This window comes from Podarcis gaigeae (genome assembly GCF_964106915.1).
Source record: "Podarcis gaigeae genome assembly, chromosome: 16".
Taxonomy (NCBI): domain Eukaryota; kingdom Metazoa; phylum Chordata; class Lepidosauria; order Squamata; family Lacertidae; genus Podarcis; species Podarcis gaigeae.
In genome coordinates, this window is record NC_139693.1 from 16,183,360 (window position 1) to 16,196,805 (window position 13,446).

Here is a 13,446-nt window from a genome sequence, read left to right on the forward strand (position 1 = left end):
CTTCTTCCTGTCCATAGCTGTAATGAGACTTCTTTCTGTGGTGTGGTCTCAAATCCAGCTGCTTTGGAGCAGTTTCACACTTTTTGCACCAGCATAGCCAGGCTTGCCTTGGGCAAGGGCTACAGCCATACCCATCTGTCTTGTGCATGTATCTTAAGCACCTGGTTGATACAGTCAAATATTTTTGAAAATGTCCATTTTTTCCTCCCCGAAGGGAACTCCAAACAGTTAACATCAAGCAATATTAATTGATGCCATATCAAAGGTATGATAAAACCGTTATGGAACTGGTAAGCAGAACAGATTGCCAGTTTAGTTTTCCCCAGTTTAGCACAACTTAAACAAGCCAGGTCTTCATCAACCACCAGAAGGCATATAGTGAGGTGGCCATATTGAGAGGGTACTCCACAGTGCTGGTCCCACAATCATAGAGACCCTGTTCTTCAAGCAACATACAAAAACTACTGGACATAAAACTGTTACCAAATGCATTTTGACCCTCAGATCTTCCTCAGTGGTCCTAATTGCATATATATACCTACATCCAGATTGTCAGATGTTGGAGAACAATTTACAAACATCCCAGAAACAAATTGGTATCCAGTACAGTCAACCCAGGATCGGTATAATATGCTCAAACTGTCTTGCCCCAGAGAGCAACCTGGCACTGGCTGAAGTTTTCAAACTGTCTTCAGAGTCATACAATGTAAAAACCATATAAACAAGTTTAAATTGCATAATGTACTCTTAATTACCAGCATAGGCCTGGTGGAATAGAAAACTTCAAAGGCATTTAAAAGTTGAAACAGAAGGTGCCTGCTGCATCTTCATTGACGAGTATCCTACAATACTAGGCTGATAAAATTAAAGGCTGTTTCTTGTTTGCAAATGAGCCTCACCAACTTAGGGAACAGCCAGTGATGCTCCTGCTGATGATCTCTGATGGAGCTGGGGTATATAGAAGGTAACCTGGACCTATGTTCAGGACTTTGTAAACTAATCTGGCTTGGTAGAAGATAGGCAGCCAGACAAAGATATCCCATGTTCTTGGCCAGATGCCCCCACCAGCAGTCTGGCACCAGCTGCAGCTTCTGAACTAGACCCAAGGGCAGCCCCACATCAAGCCTGATACAAGTAGTCCAGCCTTTACGTTACCAATGCATGGAATACAGTGATCAGGCTATCCCTGCCCAGGAACAGCTGTAGCTAAGAGCCGAACGAAGCCGTCCAAGTTGGTGGCCACTGCCTCCAGTGGGAGCAACCTCCATAGTTTGTGAACTATGTGAAGGACTTTATTTTACATATACAGTGGTACCTCTGGTGCTCTGTTCACAACATGAGCAGAATGCAGTGCGCGGGTCGCCGCTTCTGTGCATGTGCGTGATGTTATTTTGAGCATCTGCGCATGCACAAGTGGCAAAGCCCGGAAGTAACACTTTCCGGTACTTGTGGGACGCAACCTGAAAAGATTTAACCTGAAGCAAATGCAACAAGAGGTATGACTAAAGTTGCTTCCAACAGAATACAGAAAAGACATCGAAAAAACAAGCTTTTGGGAGAGGCATTTGGTTAGCCATTGTGAGGCCAGGATGTGGGACGGATGGCCCTTTGTACATGCACCATGGCACTGTTATTCTCGTCCACAAGCCTCCTTGCTTTTCCTTCTGCTGCAGGAATCCGGGTTTCGTTCCACTCTCTCCCAAGAAAAGAAACCCAGGAAGCCGACTCCTCCACGCAGCGGCCCCTTTAAGAGCCTCCTCCCTTTTTAAGAATGAACCGGAATGATCAGCTGCAGGTGTCACGTGGTCTTGCAGCCCAGGCAGTTGGAGGAGCGACATGCAGGCAGGCGGTGGCGGCTGGGTCTGGCTGCCCCTCCTGTGGCTGGTGGGGAGCCGGGCAGGGGATCCCGCCGGGTATAAGAGGAAGGTAGGACGGCCCAGGGGCCGGTGGGTGGATGCCCTCCTTGGAGGAGATATATTTCTAAGGGATGTTTGAGGGCTGGGTGAGGTCAGCCGCTGCCAGCCTGGGCTGGCTCATGGTGGCTGGGGCTGATGGGAGCTGTAGTTGAAAACATCTGGTGGAGGGGCAGGTTGGCAAAGGCTAGGAGCCTCGGGAGCTGCCTTATGCAGAGTCAGAGCATTGGTCTATCTAGCTCAGTGTTGCCGGCACTGACTGGCAGCAGCAACTCTCCTGAGTTCTGGCCAGGGGACATTCCCAGTCCTACCTGCATTATACCGACTCAGACCATGCTCCATCTGGCTCAGTATTGTCTACACTGACTGGCAGCCGTGGTTCTCCAGGATTTGTGGCAGGAAGTCTATTCCATCCCTACCTGGAGATGATGTTGGGGTTTGAACTTTGGAGCTTTTAACATACAACCTAGGTGCTCTCCCACTGAACTGTGGCTCCTTCTAGTATAATGGGAAATTGCCTTATACCAAGTCCGACCATTTGCCCATCTAGCTCAGTATTGCCTGCACTGGTTGGCAGTGGCATTCCGGGGTTTCAGGCAGGGATTCTATTCCAACCTTACCTGGACATGCTATTGGAGATTGCACCTGGGATCTTCTGAATGCAAAGCAAATGCTCTCCAGCTTTTCTCAACCTGTGGGTCCCCAGATGTTGTTGAACTACAACTCCCATCACCCCTAGCTAGCAAGACCAGAGCTCAGGGATTATGGGAGTTGTAGTCCAACAACATCTGGAGACCCACAGGTTGAGAACCACTGTGAGTCTACCCATTGAGCTGCAGCAGACCCTGATCAATGTTGTGTACCCCAGGAATGGGGCGCCCCTTTGGTCCTCCAGGTGTTGGGCTCCATTGCCCATCCACCTGGCAATATAGTTCAGCAACACCTGAAGCTTTATTTTTACATGCTAATTTACACTTATTATGTTTTATTTTCTCTGTTACGCCTGTTGAAGGAAAGAAAAGTGGGGGGCTGGAGAGAGAACACCCAGTGAAAATGAGAAAAACAGGAAGAGAGAGGAAAACTGTGCTGTGTTGTGGGTGGATTTTAGGACTAGGGGATTTCCATGTGGGCTCCAACCATTTCAAAGACCCAACTTTGAATCATGTCCTGCCAAATGGGAGCCAGTTGTTGTTTTTAACCACTGTGTGTTTTTATGAGTTCCAAATCCTTGCTCCGTCATAAAGCCCTGCAAGATTCCTCTTGGGGCTAGTCAGCATTTCTGTTTTATATTTTAATCCTCCTTCCTCTCTGTTGCTCAGGAAGGCATGGTTTCCCATTTGTGTTATCCTCACAGCATCCGTGTAAGGTGGGCAAGGCAGAATAGAAGTGCCTGGGCCACAGAGGTCACCCAGTGAGTTTCATGGCTCAGTGGGGATTTGAACCCCTAGCCTGACACTCAGTCCACTGAACAATGCCGGCTCTCCACCTCTGAGCCTGGCCCACCACATAAGGTTGTTGTGAGGGTGAGATGGAAGCAGAGCCATACATATGCCACCTTGAGCTTCCTGAGAGGAAGTGTGGGGTTAAAATACAAAAAAAGGATGCATGTACATGTTTTTAAAATGGCAGATCCAATCTTGTAAACTGGGATTCGCAACTAGAACCAAGACACTGAGCTTTTCAAAGACAGTGTGTTCCTGCGTTGTCTGATTTTTGCCTCCTGAAAATCTTGCGCCAGGGCCAAATCTGACTCCTGGGAATCTCCACTTGTTCCTCTGATCTCTGAATGGGGCACCAGTGTGTTAGACTTTTCTGGTGCCCCATTTTTTATACTGAGGGTGAGGAGATCAAGCAGGAGTTTCAGACTCTCAAATCCTGCCTTCGGCCTGTGAAAAAGATGTAGGTGTGCATTGGTATTCCCTGCTTAGAAGCCAGATCAGGAGTCTGTGGGGACTTAATTTTTCTCCTGGTGAGACGCTACCCCCAAGTTGCAAAGTTAGGGAATCAAATCCATTCGTTTCCTGTCAGTGTTTGGGGTGTAATAAAACCCACATTCCAACCTCATTGCCTGCTTTCCCACTCTACGCTGCTTGGGCTGAGGCAAATTACAGGTATGTTTGTGTTAAAAAAAATACTTTTCTATTGACGTTTTTAAAACCAAGGCCCAAAATGCCCTGCAGTAAAAATACAAGGAAGGAAAATGGTCTCTTCCCTTAGTTCCGCAATCACTTTTGGTTTCACAGTACATTAATATTTTTTTAAAATGGAGATTTGTCCTTATTTGCTGGGCTAACATCAGAAAGAAGAGTAATAAACACAGTCCTGGACTGCCTTTCTCAATATGGTTAGAAGTTCTTTTATTTAATTTCTAAAAGTTGTCGACCCTAGAAGTAGTTCTTAGTGAGCTGATATGTAAGGCAAATATTCCTTGCTTTTCAGTTATGTAATACTTTCAGTTCATTCTTTTTTTACAGTGGGAATTAGATATGCTGATCTGGTCACATTTCAGTGTTTTGAAATGGCCATTGCCGGCTGGCTGCCTTCCAGTTGTTTTGACAAAGGCAGGAGGGATTTGCAATCCAAAACTGCTAGATCCTAAGTTGGTTTTGGATTGTAGTTTCCTTTGAAAATAAACTAAATGAAGCTCAAAGCACTCTCTGACAGTTCTCTACACCAGTGTTTTTCAACATTTTTTGGGCAAAGGCACACTTGTTTCATGAAAATAATCACAAGGCACACCACCATTAGAAAATGTTTAATATTTTTTTTCTTTAATGGCAAACAAAAACGTTGCGGACCGTTCTCTGCTCAGCGGGGATCGATCCGCTGATCCCCGCTGAGCCGGCAGCTCCGTCTCCGCACTGTGTGCGGAGAGGGAGATGTTGGAGCTCTGCTGCTCTCTATGGGGAATCGGATGAGAGCGGACCGCCTGTCCGCTCTCATCCGATCCCATCCGATCTGATCTCCACCCAGTCTGGCACCCGCCTAGTGGGAAAAAAATTGACTTTTTTTAAAAAAAAATCTTTCGAATTTTTCAATTTTTCCCACAGCACACCAGGCAACATCTCGCGGCACACTAGTGTGCCACGGAACAGTGGTTGAAAAACACTGCTCTACACAACGGGAGGGATTTTTGCATGCCCTCTGCCCCCACCCAGCACTGGCGTGAGTCTTCCAGAAGATTGCCCAGATGTGGGAATGTGGCCCCTGAGCTGTGTATTGAGTGTTGGACTAAAACCTGGGCAAGACCAGGATTCGAATCCGCACTCAGCTACGAAGCTCATTAGGTGACCTTGGGCCAGTCACTGCTTCTCCCAACCTAACCTACCTCACAGGGTTGTTGTGAGGATAAAAATGGGGAGGAGACAACAATGTATGCCCTTTCCTACTCCTTGGAAGGTGGGATGCAATAAATAAATAAGTGAAACACTCTTAGGCCACAGGTAATGAAAAGCCCATAAGGGATGCGGGTGGTGCTGTGGGTTAAACCACAGAGCCTAGGGCTTGCCGATTAGAAGGTTGGCAGTTCAAATCCCCGTGACAGGGTGAGCTCCCGTTGCTCAGTCCCTGCTCCTGCCAACCTAGCAGTTCAAAAGCATGTCAAAGTGCAAGTAGATAAATAGGTAAACAGCATTTCCGTGCGCTGCTCTGGTTTGCCAGAAGCGGCTTAGTCATGCTGGCCACATGACCTGGAAGCTGTACGCCGGCTCCCTCGGCCAATAAAGCGAGATGAGCACCGCAACCCCAGAGTCGTCCGCGACTGGACCTAATGGTCAGGGGTCCCTTTACCTAATGAAAAGCCCAAGGCCTGGCAAATAAGAAGTGTTTATGCCTGGTGCCTAAAGATACGTAATAATGACTTTGCCTGGTGTTTGTGAAGCAGATTTAACGCCCATTGGGACGCCCATTTCCAGGTCTCCCTGGAGTATAACCCTGGCTGGAACAGCTCTGCCGTGAACCTCCTGCACGTCCGGGCGGTGGGTCTCAACGACACCATCCATTATGTCTGGAGTACCATCGGGGCACCCACTGTGTTGCTGGTCTACACAAGAAGCCAGAGCAGTGGTCTCCACGTCAACTGGACCCGGCTCCTCTCCCCCTCGCCCTCCGGAGCCATCCAGGTCGAGCCAGCTGGAAGCGTTTTGTATTCCATGGCTGTCATCTTTTCCAAGGTAAGTTTGGGGGGCTGCGGAGTCTGAAATGAAGGCAGGAGGTGGTGTGTGGGGTTATCCAAGTGGGGTGGGACGAAAATGGCAGCAGTGGGGAGAAAAGGGGTGTGAATATAGCTGCTCCAGGACGTTGGGCATCATCTGGCTAGCCACTACGAGAACACGGTGCTGGGCTAGATGGGGCCTCCTTTGGCCGAATCCAGCTGGGCTCGTCCTACATTAACACAGATGTTTCTAGGTGTTTGAGTACAACGGCACAAAGACCTCGAATCTCTCCAAAGCTAACGCAAGCAGCTTCTACCCCACCTATGATTTGGCCAACTTCACCTGGGACAGCCTTGATGGCCAGCTGAACAAGACTACTTTGACAGCGACGTTTCAAGGGGTTGGCCCCGACTCTGGAGGAACCTTCCGGAATGGAAGCATCTCTTTCCAGGTAAAAAAGGGCGTGGCTTCCCCTCCGACAGGTCAGAGAGCCAGTTGCTGCGTGTTGTCATGACGGGCTGTTGTAGATCATGCCGTATATCTAATCAGTGATGAAAGGTGGAGTTTTTCTCTCTTCAACAATGGATGTGTGTCAGTTGCAAATAAATATAAGGCGGCTTCGTTGTTGTTTTTTTCAAACTTGGTTCGCTAGATGCAAGTCAAATAAACATGCTAAATCAGATCACTTTTTCGGGAGGGCATGGGGAACATCTGTGGTTGCGCATAGTTAAACTATGGAACTCGCTGCCACAGGAGGCAGGGATGGCCACCAATTTGGATGGCTTTGAAAGAGGATTCAACAGATTCATGGAGGAGAAAGCTGTCAATGGCTACTAGCCGTAATGACTATGCTCTGTCTCCATACTTGGAGGCAACAAAGCTTATGAATACCAGCTATGGAAACCACAGGAGTGGAGAAGGCTCTTGTGCTCAGGTGCTGCTTGTCGGTTTCCAATAATAATAATAATAATGATGATGATAATGATGATAATTACTTATACCCCGCCCATCTGGCCAGGCTCCCCAGCCATAATGGGCATCTGGTTGGCCACTGTGGGAACAGGGTGCTGGACTAGATGGGCCACTGGCCTGATCCAGCAGTCAAAACAAAAAATTCCTTCCAGTAGCACCTTAAAGACCAACTAAGTTAGTTCTAGGTATGAGCTTTCGTGTGCATGCACACTTCTTCAGATACACTTAGTTGGTCTTTAAGGTGCTACTGGAAGGAATTTTTCGTTTTGACTATGGCAGACCAACACGGCTACCTATCTGTAACTGATCCAGCAGGTTCTTCTTAAGAGAAATATAAGGAATGGAAGGAGGAGGGTTGGGAAACCTTTGGCCCTCCATATCCAGCCCCCATCGTCTCCATTGGCCATACTGTTTGGGCCTCATTGGCAGTCCAAAGATACACCTGGACAGCTGTGGCTTCTCCCCCCTGGGCTGTTTTTATCTAGCTATGCCACAGCGCGTCTCTCGCAACTGCAGGGCACGCACTGTGAGACTCTCTTGCCTAACCAGCCAACTCTCCACCGTTGGTGGTCCCCATCGCTGCTCCCCAGGTGACGGCGTACGAAGAGACCAGCCGCGACGGCCCGCTCCCGCGTCTCCTGCACACGGCCAACAGCTCCAAGGTGGACTTTGTCATGCGCGGGGTCGCTCCTCGGGGCAACCGCTCTCGCTTTGCGCTGGAGATCGTCACCGTGGAGGAGAGAGGCAGGCATAAGCAGTTGGAATCCACCCGCTCGATCGACGACGAGTATACGCCGACCATATTCGAGGTAATGAATACGGGGCATGAAACTTGCATTGTGCAGAAAGGGCGCCTCTGAAACGCGTGCAGAGTGTCATTTCCCTGCTAACTAGTCACGCTTAGCTCCAAGTATTGACGTTAGGAAAAGGGGCTTCTGGCTTAAGAGGGTACCAGGGAGGTAGGTATTAGCCCTAAAACCCCAAACTGAGGTTGGATGGCCATCGGCCAGGGATTCCTTAGCTGTGATTCCTGCATCGCAGGGCGTTGGGACTAGAGGGCTCTTGGGTCCCCTTCCAACTCTATGATTTCTCTTGCCTGGAAATTATTTATTTACCGTATTTTTCCATGTATAACATGCCCCCGTGTATAAAACGACCCCTATTTTTTGGGACTCCAAATTGAGGAAATGGGGGAAGATTGCCCACAGTTGGTGAGCTTGGGGGGGGGGTTGCCAACAATCGCTCACCCGCCTGACTGCCACTGCCAATCCCACGCATCGATGAAGCCACCAGCAGCCGCCAATCACCCGCCCAAATACCGCAGCAGCAAATCGCCAGCAGACCTTGCAGCACCCACCAATCACCAGACCAAACGCCGCAGACAATCTCCTGCTAGTGGCAGCCACCACTAGCCCGTCCCACCTCGGCACTATCCGTGTATAAGATGACCCCCAATTTTTAGCATTTTTTTATAATAAAAAAACCCTTGTCTTATACACAGAAAAATATGGTAGATAAATAGACCACCATTTCCTACAAGGATCTCAGGGTGCCATACAGGCTTCTCCTGCTTCATTCTGTTGTTACAACAGTTCTGTGAGGTAGGTTAGAGACAGACAGACAGACAGACAGACAGACAGACAGACAGACAGACACACAGAGAGCAATTGCCCCAAGTTGACTAATTATCAGTAGTAGTAGTAGTAGTAAGCCCCAGTGGTATCATTACACTTTAAATCAGGGGTAGGCAAGCTAAGGCCCAGGGGCTAAGGCCCTTCTAAATCCGGCCCGCGGACGGTCCAGGAATCAGTGTGTTTTTACATGAGTAGAATGTGTCCTTTTATTTAAAATGCATCTCTGGGTTATTTGTGGGGCATAGGAATTCGTTCATTTTTATTCCCCCCCCCCCAAAAAAAAATATAGTCTGGCCCACCACATGGTCTGAGGGATGGTGGACCAGCCCACAGCTGAAAAAGGTTGCTGACTCCTGCTTTAAATGTATGGTGTGAATATGACCCTAATTTCACGAATGCCCTCTTTTCCTTTTCTTGGAGCAGATGGCCCAGCTGGTTTCCGTCCCCCGCAACGACAGCACTGGGTTCAGCTTCCTCCAATGGAAGACGGCAGCGTACAGCGCCTTGCAGCCCAAGCGGGAAGACACTGTCCACTGCGAGTATTACCAGCTGGAGATGGAGAATCGCACGGTTCCTCGGCCTAGCATAGCCCACGCCTACTTTGGGGAGGAGCTGGAGGTCCACAACGGCGTGGCCGCCATCAACATCTCCTTCGGCAGCGAGGACAGCGAGGCCTACCAAGAAAAGAGCTACCTGAGCTGGTGAGAAGTGGTCTTGGGGGGCTAGGTATCTTTTCCCTGCGTAAAAAACAGGTGGGGAAAAGGAGGCCCCTCTTAACCCCTACACCACATGGACTGCGGATGGAGAGGAGGGAGAAGCAAGCCCATAAGGTGAGGTAAAGGGACCCCTGACCACTAGGTCCAGTCGCAGACGACTCTGGGGTTGCAGCGCTCATCTTGCTTTATTGGCTGAGACAGCTTCCGGGTCATGTGGCCAGCATGACTAAGCCGCTTCTGGCGAACCAGAGCAGCGCACGGAAACGCCGTTTACCTTCCCGTCGCAGTGGTACCTATTTATCTACTTGCACTTTGATGTGCTTTCGAACTACTAGGTTGGCAGGAGCAGGGACTGAGCAACGGGAGCTCACCCCGTTGCGGGGATTCGAACCGCCGACCTTCCGATCGGCAAGCCCTGGGCTCTGTGGTTTAACCCACAGCGCCACCCATGTCCCATATAAGTTGAGGTATTGGCTAACAATTTTTCTTCTCTCCCCCCACCCCTCCTGTCACCCCTTCCAGGTCTGCGCTGATTGGCTTCGGTGAGCCCCCCAAGGACGGCTTCTCCCCCCTCGTGATCGCAATCCTCGCAGTGGGGCTGGGGACTCCAGTGCTGCTCCTGGTGGGGGGCAGCATCACCGTCCTCGTCTCTCGGAAGAAGCCCTATTCAGAGTACGAACCCATCAACTGATTGTTGTCAGTGGACAGCTGCCCTCAGCGGCTTGGCCAAACTGGCTTCTGGTAGCTTAACTCCAGAGGCGTTTCATGCAGCTGTTTCTGGGGAATGTTTCTTCTGTTTCCTTCAGAGGGACGTCTCAGTGGCTTAATTTATCTCCTGGTGAAGATGCTCTGGTCTGCTTACTGTGTTTGGGTACCCTCGGTAGATGGATGGTGCTACCTGGTGGGGCCATTTGCATTGTCCCCCACCTGTATTCTCTTGTGGAGGGAGGAGGGAAGTGTGTTTCTATAGTTCGGCTGCTTATCAAGATCACTCCCCAGAAGTTTTCCTTCCTACCACTTGAAATTACTGCCACTTGGAAGACTCTACCGTGATATGTGCAGTTCTCAATATTCCAGAGGCACAGGGGTGTTTACAATGGGACAGGGAATGTGTGGACCATTAGACATACTTGGACTCCAGCTGCTGTCGTCATCCCTGATCAAGGGCTGCTGGGAGTCGGAGTCTGTCAGCATCTTGAGGGCTGCAAGTTCCCGGTCCCTGGTTTACGGTGCCCATTTCCCAAAGAGGGTTCTGTGGTTTTTCTTTCACTGGAGAGGCTGAATTGTCTTTTCATTTCCCCTGCCAAACACCCTGCGATAAGCTTTGGGGAGGCGTAGTATTTTGGGTCCTCCGTTCCCTCAGACATTCACTTTCTTACCCTCTCAAAATACCGGTATAACGGCGTCTTTGCACTGCATTGCTTCATCAACAATCTCTTGACCAGACATCTTTCCAAAGATACGTTCTGCCTTTCATTTTTTTTTTTTAAAAAAGCATTGTCTTTTTTTCAATGGGTTACATTTACAAAGTACTGTTTTTTTTATATAAAAAGATTGCTGAAATGCCTCCTACAGTTGCAAACTTCTTTTCCAATTGAGGCTCCTCTGTATTATTTTTTTTTAAGGGAACAAAGCTTTCCCCTGGTGGAGCCCTTCCGAGATGGTGGAGGCTGCAGCTGTTTCCCTTGCTGTGCAATATAATGATGGTGGTGATGATTTGAACAGCTATATCCTCTGGTTCTCTCTCTCCGTGATACAGCTGTCAAATGTGGGAAGGGAAGCTGGCAACCCGTTTGTCTTTTTTCCTCACAAAAAGGGTAAGCCACTGTTGTTGTGTTTACAGGCTAACGGCCATGAAACAAAGGACAAATTGCACTATTGACTTTTAAGTAATGCACCTTTTCCTTATTCTGGAAGTTGGGATCAGAAAACTAGGACACCCCAAAATTGTTGAGCTTTTTTTTTTAAAAAAGGAAATCTCTGAAATGGTTGAGGTCGATTGTCAGAGGGCTGCTTGAAGAGCCAGTTTGGAAGCTCTCGTTTGAAGCAAGAAGGGCTTCCATTTGGGCTACGTGGACATCTTTTGGGGTTGGTAAGGGGAAACCAATTCTGATTCCTTCTTTGGTGTGAAGCATCACAGCACAGCCTAAGGCAAATCTCCCCAACCTGGTGCCTTCTGGATGTTGTTCAACCCAGTCAGCACGGCCAATACTCAGGGATGATGGGAAGTGTAGTTCAGCAATATCTGAAGGGCAGCAGGTTGGGGAAGGTAGGTCATGGGGGGGGGTTCATTTGCAGAGGTTGTCGGGGAGTTTATGTGCATTTCCAGCTGCCACTTGTCTTTTGTGGACCAATTAAAGATTATTTTGTTTTGGAATTGGTTTTGTGTGGTTTCTGTATGCCAATGCCTCTTTCTTTTGGAGCTAAATTTAGGGAGGTGAAGAATCGTTTTTTAATTTTCAGTGTTGGTATGTGGTCGTTTTTTAAACCCTTTCTGTTTAAGGAAAGGTCAAAGGTCAGCCGCCTATTCATCTTTTCTTGCGTTTCCATAGAGTGACTCTGTGAAACAGTGGAATCTACGTGTTTTTCACTTCTGCCATTACTGTTCCTGGTTTTGCAATCCTCTGGCTGGCTTCTTGCCACCCGCCTCTGCAAACTGCCAATCCCACTTCCCATTGTGCAATGCAGGCAGCACTGATAACAGGCACCCTCCTAAGCCTGTGTTCTTCCTGGATCTTCCTTGTCCTCATCGCTGGTCTCTCTTTCAGGTAGCCTGCTTCTGTCACCATTTCTCCACCCTGCTTGCTCTCTTGCTCCACGACAGAAATGGGAATAAGCATGAGGGCAAGAGCAGAGCCTCTTGGCTAGGGCTGCTTTTGTTGCTGTTGTCGAGAAATCACACTATCGATAGTATTTGCAAAGATAGCAAATGATCCGCAGAGGCTGGATTATCTTTGCTGCTGCAAAGCTATATGCAAAACTTAGCTTCCTTGCCCTGCTGGTGTCACCCTGAACTGATTCCCCACCCCTATACAACCATGTCTAAATCACTTTGGTTCCTTCTGCCTTGGCTGCTGTCTTTTATTTATTTTGTAAAATTGATCGTAAAAGGACGCCCTTAAACCAGTTTACAAGAAATATTAAAATTGCCATTAAGAAGAATTAACCAATAATTTAAAACTTCTAGAAAGTTAATAAACTAGAGAATAAAACTCACACCAACTTTCTAAACACTGTATCAGCATAGACTTGTAGTGAGTCCTATTGTTTATCTATGTGCTGCGTGAAAAAAGTACTTTTTCATCTCTCCTGACATTTCCCTTCCTGCCCCCAACACCCAAAAAACACCCGATGAGCAAAAAACAACCCATTACCCAGTCACTGCTGCTGTGTAAGCAAACTGGCACTTTTGTGGTGAGCTGTTGGTCACAGACACATGGTGAGCTCTAACATCCTATCCCTACTTCTGCTTGCTTCTCACGGGAGCAGAACCGAGCAGTTTCTTTCCAGGGGCACAAACCTTCCAAGTGTGCCCATTTCCACCAACTGCTGCCTGCCAAGGCATGTTCAGATTTCAACAACCGGTTTAGGAGGGAGCTGTTCTCTCAAGATCTCCAGAGAGTTGTTGCAGCGTGTACGTCAGGTTTTAAAAATAATGATGATGATGATAACACAGAGGTGGTGTGCAAGCCTTAAGTCAGGAAAACGTCATACTTGTGCAAGACCTCCAAATTAAATGGCTATCACCTCTGCTTCCCAAAAGCAGCAGCTTTCATTGTGCCCACTGTGAAACAGAACTGCAGAATTGTAAGAGACCCAAAGGGTTGTCTAGTCCAGGCTTCCTCAACCTTGGCCCTCCAGATGTTTTTGGCCTACAACTCACATGATCCCTAGCTAGCAGGACCAGTGGTCAGAGATGATGGGAATTGTAGTCTCAAAACATCTGGAGGGCCGAGGTTGAAGAAGCCTGGTCTGGTCTAACCCCCTGCAATGCAGGAATAGGATAACTAAGGGTGATAGGATTTGCTTAAAAAGAATATCCTTGGACTTCTGGTCT

The 13,446-nt window shown here is 48.4% G+C and overlaps 1 protein-coding gene across 1 annotated transcript; it reads left to right on the forward strand.

The window, feature by feature from the left end:
- Window positions 1-1,793: 1,793 nt before the first annotated feature.
- GLMP (glycosylated lysosomal membrane protein) lies at window positions 1,794-11,766 on the forward strand. Its single transcript, XM_083716505.1, has 7 exons — window positions 1,794-1,926; window positions 5,828-6,085; window positions 6,321-6,518; window positions 7,630-7,848; window positions 9,097-9,374; window positions 9,912-10,061; window positions 11,015-11,766. Exons 1-7 carry the CDS (start codon window positions 1,837-1,839, stop codon window positions 11,088-11,090), a joined length of 1,269 nt encoding a protein of 422 aa, XP_083572631.1. The 5' UTR covers window positions 1,794-1,836; the 3' UTR covers window positions 11,091-11,766.
- Window positions 11,767-13,446: the final 1,680 nt, after the last annotated feature.

Excerpts from the sequence above, each read along its gene's own strand:
- GLMP (XM_083716505.1), top strand. The coding sequence starts at position 1,837 with ATGCAGGCAGGCGGTGGCGGCTGGGTCTGGCTGCCCCTCCTGTGGCTG. Across the intron at positions 7,849-9,096 it reads ATACGCCGACCATATTCGAG|ATGGCCCAGCTGGTTTCCGT; the intron begins GTAATGAATACG and ends TTCTTGGAGCAG. Across the intron at positions 9,375-9,911 it reads GAAAAGAGCTACCTGAGCTG|GTCTGCGCTGATTGGCTTCG; the intron begins GTGAGAAGTGGT and ends CACCCCTTCCAG.